The 18,234-nt window shown below is 41.8% G+C and overlaps 1 protein-coding gene across 1 annotated transcript; it reads left to right on the forward strand.

Moving 5' to 3' along the window:
• The first annotated feature begins 3,173 nt into the window (after positions 1–3,173).
• LOC133511275 (zinc finger and BTB domain-containing protein 14-like) lies at positions 3,174–9,860 on the forward strand. The gene is made up of 2 exons (XM_061840037.1): positions 3,174–3,324; positions 5,883–9,860. Exon 2 carries the CDS (start codon positions 5,903–5,905, stop codon positions 7,085–7,087), a length of 1,185 nt encoding a protein of 394 aa, XP_061696021.1. The 5' UTR covers positions 3,174–3,324; positions 5,883–5,902; the 3' UTR covers positions 7,088–9,860.
• The last annotated feature ends 8,374 nt before the right edge of the window (positions 9,861–18,234 follow it).

Genomic DNA, 18,234 nt, shown 5'->3' on the forward strand with positions numbered 1-18,234 from the left:
GCACTCAGGTGGTTGCCAACCTAAGGCACATGGGGTATATTATGGTCCAGGAAAGCCGTTGAATCAATGAGCCGCTTCCAGAAAATATTCAAAGGGATCTGTTGTTTAAAAAAAACTGAATTTGAATGTAACATGAAATTGAGTGGAGATGTCAATCACAACAGTACACATGAACGCTCAGCGACATATTGGAAAATAATCAGGAAGTCATTTCAAGCCATCTTCCCGAAAGAGTCCCAGTTAACACATGGAATCAGTCCTGGATCAGCTTTTTGAGGCATTATAATTTTTTTCTACATGCAAAGGACAATAAATGTCTTTGGGAGGAAAAAATAAGTCAACGTTATTTTCCATCTATCCATTTTCTTAGATGCTTATCCTCAAGGGTTGCGGGCCATGCTGGAGCCTATCCCAGCTGTCAACGGGCAGGAGGCAGGGTATACCCTGAATTGGTCACCAGCCAATCCCAGGGCACCTAGAGACAAAAAGCCACACTCACAATCACACCTCGGGGCAATTTAGAGTGTCCAATTCATGTCATGTCATTATCCAAGCTGCTTGTCCTCATACGGGTTGCGGGGCATGCTGGAGCCTTTCCCAGCTGTCAACGGGCAGGAGGCGGGGTACACCCTGAACTGGTCGCCCGCCAATCGCAGGGCACACAGAGAAACAGCTCCACTTACTCACACCTAGGGGCAATTTAGAGTGTCCAATTAATGTCATGTCATTATCCAAGCCGCTTATCCTCACAAGGGTTGCGGGAAAGATGGAGCCTATCCCAGCCAGCTTTGGGCGAAAGGCAGACTGCACCCTGAATTGGAGGCTAGTCAGTTGCAGGGCAGATATTGACACCATCACTGAGCGGGAATCGATCCCACGCTGCCCGCACCAAAGGCAGGCATGTGTACCACACCATCGATGGCTCAGTGTCATAATTAATACTGCGTGTTTTTGGGATGTGGGAGGAATCCGGAGTGCCAGGAGAAAAGCCACGCAGGCACGGGGAGAACATGCAAACTGCGCACAGGCGGGTCCGGAATCAAACCCGGGACCTCAGAACTGTGAGACCAACGCTTTCCAGTTGATTCATCATGCTGCCCGGTTTTGAATTTGTATTGACTTTAACAGCCTTGATCATAACAGGATTTTAAAAATGCCCGAGGTCATAAAAAAAAAAAAAAAACTGCACAGGCAGGCTCCACCCACCGGTGGAAGGCCAACGTGCCGGAAATAAATAAACTGCTTGCGAGAAAGTCCTAGAAAACAAGGTCACTTCCCTCTCCTATTTGTTTTATATTTCATAACACCGCCCTATTTATATATGCAGTTTCAAAACATTAGTGCAGTGTAGAGCGCATGGAATTAATAATTTTCACGCATTATAGCCGAGGTCAAAAAAAAGTCCTCACACGCAAATTCTGAACTACACAATGAAGATTTTTTTTTTAAGTATTCATAGCCTTTCTGACAATAATAAATGGATGAAAACATCTAATGTGGGGACTCAAAAGCACTCTGACCTTTGTGTGACCTCTGTTCATTCCATTTATGAATGTATTATCATCTCGAGCTTTTTTTTTTTTACTCTCTCACTGTTTCAAGATTGGATGAAACTGTTCTCCGGACTGTTTCAAGCTCCCTCTTAGACACTTTTACCAGTCCGCTGTCACATTAAAAAAAAAAAAAATACAATTACGCTCTGCCCCAGTTTTACCCTTTCATTTTTCTCTTGATTTAATACACACTGATGAACCCAAAAGTTAATTTTAGTTGACGCCGCTCACATTTGACCCGGAATGTCCTCCGTGCACACAAACATTGCAGCATCTATACAATATTTTCACTTTTTGTGCATCTTTGGTCATGTTAAGAAAGGTCGTATTAATGTGACGGAATAAAATGCACGGTTGTTTAATATCGCAGCTCAAATTTGACCCCAACTGCACGTGCGTCGCTTAGATTATTCATAGGTTAGGCAATTTTCTTTGTGAATAAATTATCATTCTCTAGCTAACGCTGTCTGCCTCTTGCTCTATATCTATCTGTCTCTATCTTGCGCTCGCTCCATCTTTCTAGTGCTGTCTATCATAGTCACTCTAACCATCTCTCGCTGTCTCTATCAATCTCTATTTCTGCCTACAATTCCCTCTCTCTTTATAGTTATACAGTATATAGATTTCTATCTCTATCTAGCGGTCTGTTTCTTGCGCTTTCTATGGTTCTGTCTCCCTCTTGGTCTCGCTCTCTCTCTCACTCTACTCCATGAGCGGTTGTCAAACTCGTGGCTCTCGGGCCAGCTGCAGCCCACCACATTATTTTACTGGGTCTGCAAAAGCAAATATGTTGCTAAGGTCTGTTCCAAAATAGCAAATTGTCTTCAAGTTATTCCAACTTTTTCATGTTGTTACAAAGCGGCTTTTGACAATAAATGTATCCATCCATCCATTTTCTTAGCCACTTATCCTCACAAGGGTCGTGGGGAGTGCTGGCGCCGATCTGAGCTGTCAACAGGCAGGAGGCGGGGTATGCCCTGAACTGGTTGCCACCGGGCAAATAGAGTCGCACTCACAATCACACCTACGGGCAATTTAGAGTGTCCAATTAAAGTTGCATGTCTTTGGGATGTGGGAAGAAACCAGAGTGCCCAGAGAAAACCCACGCAGGCACGGGGAGAACATGCAAACTCCACACAGGCGGGTCCGGGATCGAACCTGGGACCTCAGAACTGTGAAGCCAATGCTTTACCAGCTGATCTACTGTGCCACCCATAATAAATATAATGACATGTCATTATCCAAATAGCTTATCCTCACAAGGGTTGCGGGAAAGCTGGAGCCTATCCCAGCTAGCTTCGGGGGAAAGGTGGCCTCCACCCTGAACTGGTCAGCAGTCAGTCACAGGACAGATATCAACACCATCACCGAGCGGGATTCAAACACACACTGCCTACACCAAAAGCAGGCGTGTGTACCACTACACCATCAGTGATTCCTTACAACAAATATAATGGGACAAAATATTTTTCTTCATATTTAAAAAGCCTTTTTTGTATATACTATAACTAATAACATAACGACCCCCTCGATTAACGTCTCACACTCCCTGAGTGAGTTCTCGTACTTCTCCTCGCCGATCTTTGGCTGCAGTAGCGTCTCCGGTGCTGCGGGCGGCGCAAGAACACAGCGCCGTTTCCTGCGCGGCGCGGTAGTCACAACAAGAAAGAGGAGGAAGAGGAAAAACGACAGCAGCAGCAGCAGCAGCCAGTGTGGATTCGTCGTCGACTCGCCTTGCGTGACAACAAGGGCAATCGCATTCGGACTTCGGGTAGGAACCTTTTTTCGTTTCCTCTTCGAACGGCTGCGCAATAAAAAGGTTGTTTAGGTGTCGAGGTCGGACGTCGGCTGCGTTTCCGCGCTCCTTTCGCTTCCCCCCTCCCCTCCTCCTCCTTCCTCGTCTGCGAACAACATGCGAGCGAAGCTTGAGCTTGGTCAAAATGGCTGGGCGCAGTGAAATGTGAAATATTCTCTCTCGCGCGCGCGCTTGTCACGCGAGCCTCGAACGCAGCGCCAAAGCCTTGACACACCACGAAATCTAAACGAAAGTACATTTTTGCTTATGACTCGCGCACGTCGTCCTCGATTTTATTTTTTTGCTTTTTTTTTTTTTAACCCCTCGCTTGGATTGTTTAGCGAGTTTTATTTTTGTTTGGTTTGTTTGTGTGTGTGAATGTGAATTAAATGGATGCCGGTGGTTAATGTTTGGCAAGTGTTTGAGGTGGAGAAGATGCAGGAGTTGAAATACTTGGGGGTTGATGTGGGGGGGGGGGGGGGGGCGCTAGTGGAGGAAAGTGTCAGGTATGATTGGACAAAAAAGAACCAGCAAAAGTAAAAAGAAATTGCTGTGACGGGACTGTAATATGTCAAAGTAAGTCGGAACTGGAGTGGGCAGAGTCGAAAATGCAGACATTCTGCATGGAATCGGCAGTGTGAGTTCAAATGGAGACAAAGCGAGAATGTGGGCGACATTGGGAAGGAGGTGGAGACCAGGTTTATGGAGGTGCTGAGGGGAAGGCCCGCAGGTACAGAGATCCGTTTCAGAGTATGGGAGTAGATTAGTGTCACCGGGATTTGAATTTGAAATGTCAAGTGAAACGGGATTTGAACTGCCACAGAAAACAGGATTTGATTTTGAAATGTTAAAGTGATCACATTTTCAAGAGTTATATTTCAGTGTAACTTCCCCATGTTAGCAATTCCACGGGCTACAATTTGGTGTCTGAAATTCACCGTCTGTGCCACCAGGCCAGGGTTAACTTCAGGTCAGAACTGAACACCCAACCAATCCAGTTAGGCTTTATTAGTATGTGACGTCACGTGACTAAGAAAGCGTAACTGTGATTGGCTGCCTGTTCTGCCTGGTGAATTTTAGACAGCGAATTGTAGAAACTATTGAAAATGTGATCACTTTACATTTCAAATTCAAATCATGGTGTGGCACTAATCTACTTCCATAGTCCGGAATCTTTAACCACCCGCGACTAGTGTCAACCTGCAATAGAAAGAGACTATATTTAACATTCACTGCCTTTGATGGCGGTTGTTGAATTCAAATATCCACGTTAACATTGTGGACATGCAGTATGTGAGCCGGGGGGGATCCGAAGCAGTTCAGAATCAGCTTTCACGGCCAAGTACATCCTTCACAATGATTAAAACACATTTCAACAAAATAAACATGTTGCGAGCATAAAATGTTCAGAAAAATACGGGATCCGCATGTGAGAATCTAGTGCGAGAGCTGTGGCTGATAGCAGCTTCTGCATAAGCATGTTTGTGCTTTACGGTTGACCCCGTGGTCAGTAAATGCGTGTAAGTGCGCATAGTGATCGAAAAGAAACTTTTCCTTTTGAGGGGGTGGGGGGATACCCGTTTATTACTCACTCGGCTCATAAGTGATATTCTAGCCAGAAAAGGAGGAGGAGGACTGGTCAGCAGCCTGTCACAAGGCACATATCATCAAGCGTACAATACAACAGTTTTTAGTCTTTTCAATGAATTGAACAGGTTTTTGGATTGAAAGAGGACCCGGAGTAGTACTCACAAAAAACCAGCACAAGCGCACGGACTCCACACACAAGATAGATTTTATTATTTTTTTTTTTTGTAATTGAGCTTTCAAGTGGTCTAATAATGCAATGCAAATTCTGATTTTTATTTTCACATTTTGTGGAATAAAAAAAGCAGAAGACTACATTTGTCATTAGAAATATTACATTTTCAAAAGTGTTGCTGTAAACTGTCATCAAATAATAGAAAAACGCTATGAATTCTGTCATTGTGTTTTATATTATGGAAAAGAAAAGCAAAATACCTGCAGGACAATTTTTTTTTTCTGGGATGGGTCAACGTGACCTGCTCTTCAGGGCGGGCAGAAAGTAACGAGGCGGAAAAATTTGCAATCAAATCCATATTCCTACTGACACAAACTATGCATATTCTGTATTCCACCGAAATATGAAAGTAATCTTTGAATTTCAACGCGGCGTCAACAACAAACTGACCACCTGTAAATTAAGAAACCCTCCGTCGTGGCCTGACTTGATACTAAAAATTCTGTATGTAATTTTTACTGCTTGGTTACTTTTCATTCACCGAATATGAAAATAACACAATGTGATTTTTTTTTTTTTTTTTTTTTATTTAAGGGGGTAAAAAAAAAGGCCGTGGTCCTCTTTTTTTTTTTTTTTTTTCCCCTCATAGATTTTCAAATTCCTTTACTTGTGTGTACCCAAGGTGGCCCGTGTTGACTCAATGTCGCGTCTCACAGGAGTTCACTCACTCCCCTACGCTTCCCCCTCCCCCCCCCGCCCCCTTTTTTTACAGGTTGCTCCCCCTTCGACACCATGTCTGAATTGTTGCGCTACATCGACTACGACCACAAGGCGACCTTCCTGAAGATGCTCAACCAGCAGCGCATGGAAGGTGAGCACTGCGACGTGGTGGTGGTGGTGGAGAATATCGAGTTCCGGGCTCACCGCTGCGTCTTGGCGGCCTGCAGCAACTACTTCAAGAAGCTGTTCAAGAAGCAGAACGACGAGGACAACTCCATCGTAGAGCTCGACTTCATCCGCTCGGACATCTTCGAGGAGGTGCTCAACTACATGTACACGGCGCGGCTGGCCGTGCGCAAGAAGGACATTAACATGATGATGTCGTCGGGCCAGATCCTGGGCATCAACTTCCTGGACAACCTGTGCTCGCAGAAGCGCGAGCTGACCAACATGAAGACGCGCGAGAACCAGGCGCCGCCCGGCGATCACGGCCTGCGCGCGCAGGACGCCATCCTCAAGGAGCTGGCCATGGAAGAGGTGCGCAAGAACAGCTTCTACGACACCACCATGGACGGCATGGGCGGCGCGGGGGGCTCGCACGTGCCCCAGCCGCACGGCTACAACACGGGCCTGCCCAAGGACCCCCACGTGCACGGCTGGGGCTCGTCGTCCTCCGGCGACATGAAGCTGGAGTACCTGCTGTACGGCCACCGCGACCACGGCTCGCTCCCCGGCGCCGGGGCCAAGCCGCTGGAGCACGGCGCCAAGAAGGAGCGGCTGCTCACCGCCAACCGGCCGTACGGGTGTGAGCACTGCCCCAAGGCCTTCACCACCGCCGCCCACCTCAAGGAGCACCTGAAGATCCACTCGGGCTTCAAGCCCCACCGCTGCGTGGTGTGCGGCAAGGCCTTCATCCGCGGGCCCGACCTGAAGCGGCACGAGCGCGTGCACAGCAACGAGCGGCCCTTCGCCTGCCAGCTGTGCGAGAAGGCCTTCAAGCACAAGTCGCACCTGAAGGACCACGAGCGGCAGCACCGCGGCGAGCGGCCGTTCAACTGCGGCTCCTGCGACAAGGCCTTCATCAAGGCTTCGGACCTCAAGCGCCACTGGAACACCATGCATAGCGGCAACCCGCGCCGCCAGATGTCGCTGTCGCCCGCCGCCTCGCAGCACACCACCGACGACCAACGGGACTGGAAACTGGAAGCGGCCGCGGCCGCGGCGGCGGCAGCGCACTCGCACAACTCCGACTGCTGAGACTGGTGCGCGTGTGTGTGTGCGCGTTTAAAAAAAAAAAAAAAAAAAAAGCCCAGGTCCGCCAGTCGCGAAAGACTCTTCTTTGTTTCCACGTGTAAAATCAATGTTTAGTTCTCTCACAAATCATTGTTGGATGTACGGTCTCATTATTACTTTTGTTGGTGTCACGATTGCCAAGGCGAGCTTAATGAAAACATATTTTATAAATATATATGCACACGCTCAGAGTTTAACCCTCCTGTTGTGTCATCATGCCCACGCGACATGAAACCCCTCCGCATTTTCGATTTCTTTGATTTTTTTTTTTTTTTTATAATTTGAAGGTAAAACAAGCACCATCAAAATTTGCATGGATTTTTTTCATTTTATTTTATGCAAGTGGATACGAAGCACAGGTGTCAAACTCGAGGCCCTGGGGGCCAGATCTGGCCCACCAAATGATTTTTTTTTTTTTTTTTTTGTGCCTCACAAAGAAACTTCAAACTGTCATAAATGCTGAGCTATTGCAATTATTTTTGTCACCAAACATTAACAATAGTTCATGTTAATGTTGATTTCTGATTCTAAAACTAGTTCATAAATTTCATTTGTAAATATGATGAGGCGGTTAATAACGGCCCTCTGAGGGGATCCCTAACTACCATGTGGCTTGTGATTAAAAACGAGTTTGACACCCCTGATATAAAGTTAACACACCCCTGTTCAAATGTCAATTTTTTGTGATGTAAAAAAAAATAACACAGCATTTTAAAACATTTGTAATATTAATGACAAGAAAAGCATCCTGGAAAATCTGAACCTTCTTTACAGTTAACGTGATCAGTTTAAATGGTGCCATCTGTGTCCTCATGTCACTTTCACAGTAAATTTGAATGGGATTGGTTATTTTTAAACACTTCTCAAGAGGGTGTGAAGACTTCTGCAACTACATTATCTGAATTATTTTTACTTTCATTTTTTGTTTGGTTATACGTTATGGCACAGTAATGGAAAGTGTTTTGAAATGGTTTGGCTTGACCTTTTGACATTTGTGCAGGGGACGTTTAGACTTAATTTTCATCCACTTGTATGAATTTAATTTGAACTGTCAAAAAATATGTATTCATTTTTGAGCAGCTCATTGAAACAATCTTTAGAAAGTATGATAGTGTTGTGTATTTTTGAGAAATGGGACTCATTGAACAGAATATTTTTTTTTAGAAAAGGAAAAACAAGGCCAGTAAAGTACATTTACTCATTTTATTATTTTTTTTTTACTCCATATTTTCAATGATTAATATGAGTGACAACACAACGGGAGGATTGAAACACTTGTCAGGTGTCATTACTAAAAGTTTTCTAACATTGGGCTCAAACTGCACAAAAAGTTGAAACTACTTCCGATTGGGGGTGGAGTCACTCTTCTCGCCCCGCCCCCGTCTACCGCGGAGCCAACGGCTTGTTTTGCGCGGCTAGTGCGACTAGCTAGCCTGGCCTGGAACATAGACAATGAACATGATATTTCTTTAATATCACAGAGACATATTTGTACACAGGCAATGCAAAGTTCTGTTTTCCCCATTTGTCCTTTCTAACTTTAGTTGCGTATATTCACGTGGGTGTTTTTAAACGGACGCGTTTATAGTCCGTAGCGATCGGCGGCTCTGTACGATAAAGCGAGGCGGCCGTTCCCCGCCGTCTTGTCACGCGCCGATGACGGCGACGCGTCGGAACGCCGGCGACTAATTTACTGTCATACAGTAACGGGCACGCGCTCGTCAGTCTGTATATACTGTAGCTTAACGATTAGCTTGCGGCACAATTTAGAGTTCACGACAAGGAATTATGCACATACGTATATAAATATATGAATATTAAGAACGTTGTCCCACTCTTGACGCTTTGACAGTAAAACACCGTTTTTGATTTGTTTTCCGTCGCCGTCGAGAGTGCACCTTTAAATCGGCGAGGAGCGATTTTAAGGCCGCACCCAAAAGGAAATTCAATCCTACCACCGTAAAAGGACACTGAAAAAAGTTGATTAATGAGAAATGAGATATTTTACAATAAATTCATAGTGTTCATGTGATGTGATTTTTTTTTTCTGCAATAAAGAGAAAAACAGCACCTTTTCAAAAAAAAACCACTTTATTCTCATAATGGATATGAATTTTCAGAACTAAAGAAAAAAAGTCAATTAAAGGCATTTGATTTTATTGTTGTTATAAGACTTTCTCCGCCAAAAAATGACTGCATTCTTTTAACATAACTTTTTGTTTAAAAAGAGTACTACCTTTCTCATGAGACTTTCTTTTAAAACAATTTTTGTAAAGTGATGCATTACAAACTAATTCTCATTGGTTTTCTTTGGCATCACAATAATTTCTTGCAAAATGCTCAATTGTGATATTTCCTTTTTTTTTCCTGCCCTTTTCAGTGTGGCCTCAAGACTCCTTTATTTTTAATTGTGTGCTCTTGCTATTTTTTTTTTTTTTTGGTTAATTTATTTTCCCAGTTAAAAAAATAGAAGATAATCAGGGAGAGGGGAGGGAAATTACATTTCACCAAAGCTTTTACTATAGTCTAATGTGATTTTTGTATAACTCACAAGTTAAACTCAACTCACAGGATACAAGTATATTTTTGTATATTTAATGACCTACTGCAACACTCATCTAAATATGACTCGTTTGTATTTGGAAGTAAAACAAAATCAACTGTCACTGTCTCCTGAATATGATATCATAATCTTTTGTCCTTTTAAAATAAAAGCTCTAGCTTGTTTTGGGTGTTCTTTTTTATTTTGGTGACGCTTCCGGCGCGAGCGGCTTGACGTCTCACGAGGACGGGCTCGTGCTCGCCCCCGTGGGGCCCCCGGTCACGCACTTGAGGAGACGCTAGGCGGCGCTCTTCGCCCGTTTTGAAAACGACCACACAGCGGAAACGACCCGAACTTCTTTTTGAGCTTTCTTCGCCAAAAAACAAACCCCAAAAAAACTCATACTTCCGTCAGTCTGGCATGGTTTGGGCGGATGTGACGTCACATGCGAGCGCGTGCTCCTGAAGGCCCGAGAGGGATTTAAAGAGCGTGGCTAAACGCACATATATATGCGTGCGCAGGCATGTGTACGTGCGCACGCATGCGTAATGACAGCGTGCTTTCGTGCCTGGGCTGACGTGCACGAGCGCACCGGTTGCGTGCGTTCGCTTTCATGAGGCGTGCGTGTGGACGCGCACGCGAGTGTGCACGTCGTCGCCGTTTAGGTGCAGTACGTGCTTTGTGAAGTTTTTTGTATATTGTACTTGTACTAAAACACGCCATCGTGTTTACACGAGCGTGCGTGTTCGCCGCAAATCATATTGCAATATGATTGCTCACGTCGTCTGGCACGGCTCGTGACAGCCTGCGCGCGTGCGTGTGCGGGGTACACACACATTCTTGTCTGCATTGACGTGAGTCGCCTGATGCTGTGTGTGTGTATTTTTGTCTTTCCGCTTGTAGTGCGGCACAATCCATGAAGTTGTGTGTATGCGTGTTAAATGCAAATTCTGCGGCTTGGTGCTCACAATTTCTTGTCCACACGAGATGATGCTGGTAAATTGTGTGGATGTTTCTCATCTTTCTGTTTTAGCGAGAAACAACCCGTCTGTGAAGTCAAATTTGCAATGCGGTTACACACATTCTTGTCCATATGTTCATGTTTTTTTTTTTTTTTATGTAATTTTAGTCTGGCACAACAACGTGTGTTTGTTCGTTTGGATTAATTATCGAGGTTGTTGTACACGCAGGATTGTGATGATTGCGTGTTCTTGTTTTTTGGTGTCTTAGTGCGGCACAAACTGTCACACACTGCTTGTGAGTGTGTTTAATATGCACATATATTCTTGTCTACACTGTCTGATGTGGCTGAGTGTCCATCCATTCATTTTCATTGCTGCTTATCCTCACGAGCGTCGCGGGGAGTGCTGGAGCCTATCCCAGCTGTCAACGGGCAGGAGGCGGGGTACACCCTGAACTGGTCGCCAGCCAATCGCACTGAGAGACAAATGACCAATCGCATTCACAATCACACCTCGGGGCAATTTAGAGTGTCCAATTAATGTTGCGTGTTTTTGGGATGTGGGAGGAAACCGGAGTGCCCGGAGGAAACCCACGCAGGTACGGGGAGAACATGCAAACTCCACACAGGCGGGTCCGGGATTGAACCTGGGACCTCAGAACTGTGAGGCCAACGCTTTACCATCTACTCCACCGTGTTGCGGCCGAGTGTTTCGTAGCTTTTTATCCTAATGTGACAAAACAGTCCATGACACTGTGTGTGTGTGAGTAGGATATATGCACACACACACACACAAGATTTCCATTACTGGTGCCGGCGTGGTTCCGTAGGCCCAACCGCAAGCCTCCTGTCTCCACTGAGGCTCCACCCAGGACCGCCACAGACTTCCCAGAAAAGAACAGCGTCTAATTAAAAAAAAAAAAAAGACACACACACACACACAACTTTAATTACATTCATCTCTCTTTTACATACATACACGTTCATAGTAATATATAAATATAAGGAAGTGTAGATACACAACTCCACGTGCACTTTTCACCCTGCCGAGCGGAGAGATCCTCCGGCGCCTCCCTCAAATACGAATTCCGTGTAACCAAAGCGGATTTAAAAAAAAAATGCAACAGAAAGCAAGCGCGAGCACCATCAATCAAGTGAGATTTGCGTTGCGTAAATTCAAGAGTTGCAGATCGGGATTGAGGAATTTTCCGTAGAGGAGAGAGAAAGAGAGAGAGTGGGCGCTCGTTCGCGACTGTCAGCACAAGGTGGATCTTTGCAGATGGGCGGGGGTGACCTTTTACCTCCGCCATTTGTGTTACTTCAACTAAACGAACGGAAGGAACGCTGATCTAAAAAAAAAAAAAAATAGCTCATTGGCCACCAAAACTGGAGTCGCCATCCGCCATCTTGATACTCCCAAAACGCCCATGCCGACCTGTGCGTTAATCGCCAGTTTCGTGGCTGTGAGAAAACGTTCCACAGGTAAATTAGAAAGATTTACTTTGACACTCTTAAAGTTTGTTTTTACAGGTTTTTTAAATTTTTCATTTTATGATGATCTTAATTCACTTGAACAAAGTTTTGTTTACGGTTGTTGTTCACCGTTCACTCTGCTTCACCTTTGATAGGTCGACAGTTTTTGCAAAAAAGCGATGTAAATATTTTCCCAAACTTCGTCGGTGGATAAGCAAGAAAACACATTTTTGAGAATTTCATAATCCAGAATTCTGCAAATTGAATTTGATTTTCAAATGCACGGAAACAAGTTTAAAATTTTGTAATTTTTTTAAACATTAAATGAACAATGCGTTTAGCATGTATTCCCATTGCGAGTCCTTATTTCCAAAAATATATCGAGCTGATTGACTAAAAATTGAATGTTTTTATGACAAAAGAATGCTGTTTTTTTTTTTTTTTTTTTGCTATGTTGTGATAGTGGCGCTTAATTTTGGGAAAAGTTAACTTGTCACGGAAATCGTCCAAGGTTTCTTGGTAGTCACGGTGTTCTATGTCTTTCCTTTGCACCAAGTCGAATTAAAGATCGTTCATGTTACCAGAACTGAAAAATGTCAAGTTCACACGACTAGTTTTAATTCTACATGCCAAACTTTGAGGAAAAAAAACCCGCCGTCATCCAACCTGTCAACAGTTTGTCACACGTTTTGGGAGTACCAAGATGGCGGCCAGCTGGCTTCAACCAATCGACACACCGCTCGATGTGGATGCCCTATGCAGTCTTGTTTTTTTTTTTTTTGGGGGGGGGGGGGTTTATAGATCAGTGGTTCCAACACATGGAAATTAAAAAGGAAAAAAAAAGAGTGGCACTCAGAATTTATTTTTACTTTGCGTCGTTCTTGTTTAATTTTCGTTGTTTTTTTTTTTTTTGTCATGTATACTGGGTATTTGATCTCGAATCCGATGTGTCAATTTTATGGGATGTAGAAAATAAAATCTTTGAACAAAATTTGACCCAAAATGTTATTCAACATCAGATAAAAATTGTATTTTATTTTTGTGAAAGAATTTTTAAAAAGAACACCAAAAATATTATATAGAAATATGAAAATATAGGGTTACAATTTTTAATACATTTTTTAAGGCAAAATGACAAACCAATTAGAAAACACAATGTATTACACAAAAAACATAGATTAAAAATACATGAATGTAAAAGATATTTTGCAAAATAAAAACATTTTAAAAATACTCACAAAATATATACATAACAGAATTCACAAATGATATTAGATGGAAATTTAAATAAAAAAAATTGGGGGGAAAATACAAAAAACTAAACTTGAAAAGTATACACGTTAGATATTTAAAAATATTGAACCAAATATAAAATAAGATCATTATCAAAATACTACATTAATAATACCATCAAAACATTAGATGAAAAATGCAATCAAAATATTACACAAATGCAAACGTTTTGAAATTTATTCATTTTAAATGTGAATGTTTGAAGAAAACTACAACTAAAATATGGGAAATATCTGGCAGAAAACAAAATAAAAATGGGAAAAAATTATAATTTATAATGATACAAAACATTAAAATGTGTGTTAAAATTTTAGGGGTTATCAATTATGCATTCAATTTTTTAATATTATTAGTATATCAAAAATTGAATGCATAATTGATAACCCCTAAAATTTCAAAATAGTTTTTTAAAAAAAAGTCCTGCTGGCTGTCTGATTTTGTCTTGGTCTCTCGAAAAAGGCACGAAGATAACATCAAAGTCAAACCAAAGCAAACTTTCACTGAAGCAGGAAAGACTGGTGGGGGGCAAGTTGGGGGGGGTTGACTGAAAATGAATTGCAAAGTAAACCGAAATGTTTTTATACCGACGTGTGGAATCTCGCTTTCCTTTTACCCTCGTCTTCGTCACTCACCTCGTCGTCCTCCTCCTCTGTCGCGATAAATGCTTGGGGGGGGGGGGGTGCTGCACATACACAGTGCAGGCCGTTGTCCTTCATCCGGCACGTCACCCCTGTCAGCCGTGGAGGAGGTCGACCCCCCCCCCCCCACACACACACACACACACCTTCCTGAATGAAATTCCCCCGGCCGATGTCGGCTGACGAAAACGCTAAACATGGATATGAAAACGTGTTGAGTGTCTTTTTGGACACTCTGGCAAGCGCAACTCGGTTCACGTGGCCTTCCAGTGGTCCCACCTGGTCCCACGTGGGCCCACCAAACAGAAATTCGAGACGGCGACAGTGAGCCTGACAACAAGCAGCAGTTTGGCAGATAGTGTATAATTAAAAAAACAATAATAATAACATTATTATATTTTGAGCTCTTTAAGGCTGCTCCCAGTTGACGTTTACTATCAAAGTAAACATAAAACAAAGAGAATTATCGGTTGTATATTTCAACAAACTACCTGTCTTAATGCTGACACACAATGCAAAATGCCATAGCTGGGCTAATGAAATAAGCATTGAAGTAGCCAAACCTTAAAACAACTTCTATTTGAACACAAGCAGTAAAACAATATACCGTTGCTCGTTATGAGGTTTCAGAGGGTGTGTCGACGAATTTGTGGGCGTTTCCGCCGAGCGTCTATCGAGGCATGATTTGTTTAGGGGGAGGGGTCAGATGACGACGTCCAAAGTGTCGCTGCCCGGCTGTACCGCGAATCAGAATTTGGGGCCTTGTTTGACAGCCATCTAAACGACATTAAAAAGTGGCTTTTGTGGAGGGTTGCAGTCATTTGAGAGAAGTTTCTTGATAGTTTGGGTTAGTGTGACTTTGGAGAGAAAATAAAAATCAATAAAATCTCCCCCGTATGTCATCGTGGACGTTACACAAGCTTTCATCTTCAGTGTCGATTTCGTAGTTCCACGAGCACTTTTGCTGTCCCCCGCTCGCATAAGCCCATGTAAGGGTGACATAAAAACCTGATCAAACTTCTCATATCGCATAATACCGGACAGGGAAACTGTCACAATATTTTTGTATTTATATTTTATCATAAACTTTGTTCTTTTTTTTTGTACTGGACAATCACAGGCAAAATTGTTTCACCAGCAAATCTAGGCGTTGTATGGCTACACTGCTCCCTGGTGGCCAAAGTCTGCATACCAGGAATACTTAAGAGTTATGTTCGCAGGGGGTGGGGGGAGATTTTTTTTTATTGGAATTTAAAAAAATACTAGAGAATAATACAGAAATCTGAAACAAAAATGTTCCAGAAAATATATATATATTAGATAATAATAAAATTGTTGGAAAAAATGGCAAAAATTTTAGGTATTGTTTTCAATGCAGGGCAAATATCCAACTGAGATTTTTGAAAAACGTTAAAAGTAAAATACTGTAAAATATGAAATAATGTAAAATATTAGAGAGTAAGGCATTTGTATACGGAGAAATGAGGGGGTAAAATGTCAATTATTAGTTGGAAAATAAAAAAAGAGGGAAAATACAAAGTGCAAAATTATTAGAAAAAAATCATAAATAAGATTAAAATACACACAAGGGAAACAATGTATATCATGGGAAAAATAAATTCGATTATAAAAATGTTAGAAACAAATCTAAACTATTAAATAATATATATTAGGCATGAATTTCAATATTTAATTTTTTTTTTTAAAAATAGCTGGGGAAAAAAAAGAGCTTTCCCTGGCTTTGCGCAAAGGCCCGCCCTCGAAGTTTTATATTTCCATCAGCGGCAGGCGTGGCAGGACCGTCATGAACAGTCGGCGTTTCGACAACCTTGTATTTGAAACAATCCGAACAAATCGTAACTACCAAAGCAAAACAGTTTTCCTCCACTGAAGCATTCCAGTTATCCATTTTTACCACAACAGCCTCACTCGACGGAATTTAAGCTATTGTCCCACAAAATAGTCTTAACAAAAAAAACAAAAAAACATCCAGATCTTGAGGCGACGTAACTCCGCACAGCTCCCACAAACGGTTCAAACGTCGAAGACAGTTGACGGATTTGCTCTGGCGCTATTTTCAACGCTGCATACGAATAACAGCCGACGTCGGGAACGACCAATCGTATACATTTGTGACAATTTATGAAATCGGGCATCGTTCGACGTGAGGGGCTTCACCGGCTAAAAAATGTGCGACGCGCGTCAAGGAAACGCGGCCAAGGAAAACACGGCCGGGCTTAGGTGTAGCACGATGGTTAAACGCAAAAGTCTTGAAGTGTTGGCCGTACGTCACGCGAGGAGCCAACGTCGGCCGCAACTTCGCCCGCTTGTGGTTTTTCCAGGCGGGTGCAGGTCAGACAGACAGACAGAGAGAGAGAGAGAGAGAGAGAGAGAGGAAAAGAAAAAGAAAGTCGCTGACGTTCGCATCTACTGGCCCACGGAGGGGAACCACTGGGTTCAAGTCTTCCGAGAATCAAACAATTTATGCTTTTATTCGAGAAGTTTTTCAAGTTCAGCAGTGTGAAATCAAAGGAAAGAAAAGTGAGCTCAAGACTCATGTGGCAGTAAATCTTATGCGTGCTTGCATCTTATTTGTTTTAAAAAATATATACATATTTTTTTCTCCATGATTTTCTATTTTCATTCTGAATAGTTTGGTGTTTTTCTGGCATTTGGATTTTTTTTATAATATTAGGGAAATAATTTTTCTATATCTTTGTTGTTTGTGGCTAATATTTTGGGACTTCCAGGTTTTTTTTTCCAACACTATTTAGGATTTTATTTCTAGTATGTTATTTATTTCTGGTATTTTGGTGTTTTCTTAGTAATAATTTTGTACTTAAAAAAATCTTTTGGTATTTTTTCATTTAATATATTTTGACATTTCCGCTAACTGTATATATATTTAATATTTTATATATTATTTATATATTTTTGTTTCAGTATGTTTCTATTTTTCCTGTATTTCTCGTTTGTCACTTTTTTGTATTTTTTAATATCTTGTTTTTTCATACCACTTTTAGTTTATTTCTAAAACATTGGTACTTTTATTTTTATTTTATTATTTTTTTTTTTGTACATTTTTGCAATGTTTTGGTATTTGTGACATGTTCCTATGTTTTTCCAATATTCTGATTAATGACAATACATTTTTTTTTATTTTGCATCCAATATATTGGTGTTTTATACAATTTTGAAAACATTTTGTTTACTTTGTGATAATTTTTTCATAGCATGTTTATATTTTTCTCATATAAAGTATTTTATTGTATTTTTATTTTTCCATTTTAGAAAATCTTTTCATTTGGATGAAAATATCTAACATGATAGTGTATTTTTAAATATATGTAATGTTTTTTATTAACATGATACTTTTGTCAGATTTGTCTTTTTTGTATTTATATTTGACAATATTTGTTTTGTTGTAATAATTTTTGCAGTTGCGTTATATTTATGTCATGATATTTGTCAGTTTTTTTTTTTTAGCTTTTATTCTCTCCATTTCTGAATTTGTACACACACCCCCCCCAAAAAAACAAGCTAAAGAAAAAGCACAAAACACCTGTGAGCTCCTCTATCCTTTAGAATGCGGCTCACCTGATCTGGGTTTTAAAGGGCCAGCGTCTCCTATGAACATGACTTACTGTGATCGTTCCATGTTGTGTACTTCCTGGTGACGTTTTCTCTTTAAGCGGTACCAGAAAGGATTGTGATATCGTGGGGGGGGAGTCGTGTCTTTTTGAAGGTTCGGCCTTTCCAAACAAGACGCAAAGGAATTTGATTTTAAGCTCCACACGGCCGAGTGCCCGACATCTGTCAACGCCGCAATTACGGCGTGCTGTGAATTATTATTTTTTGGAAAAGCAAACGATTGTGCTGTCGAAAAAGTCAATTCTTGGCGTGTTGGGGGAAAAAAGATCAACATCCAAGCCAGAAAGATCAATGGAATCGGCGCAGTTTTCATGCCAGGCCAGTTGGGGGCACTGTCAAATTCAGCGTGTCGCACGAGCTTACGACGGACATCCGGACGGTTTCTCTAGTGCTTATCCTCACGAAAAATAGAAAATACACCACTATGTTGATTAAATTATTGGAAAGTAAGAAATATTGGACAAAAAGTGTAAAAGATGAAAAATACACTTTATGGGGAAAAAAAATACACAAACATTACATGAAAAGTACAGAATAATTGACAAAATGAGAA

The sequence above is a fragment of the Syngnathoides biaculeatus genome, chromosome 13 (assembly GCF_019802595.1).
Source record: "Syngnathoides biaculeatus isolate LvHL_M chromosome 13, ASM1980259v1, whole genome shotgun sequence".
Taxonomy (NCBI): domain Eukaryota; kingdom Metazoa; phylum Chordata; class Actinopteri; order Syngnathiformes; family Syngnathidae; genus Syngnathoides; species Syngnathoides biaculeatus.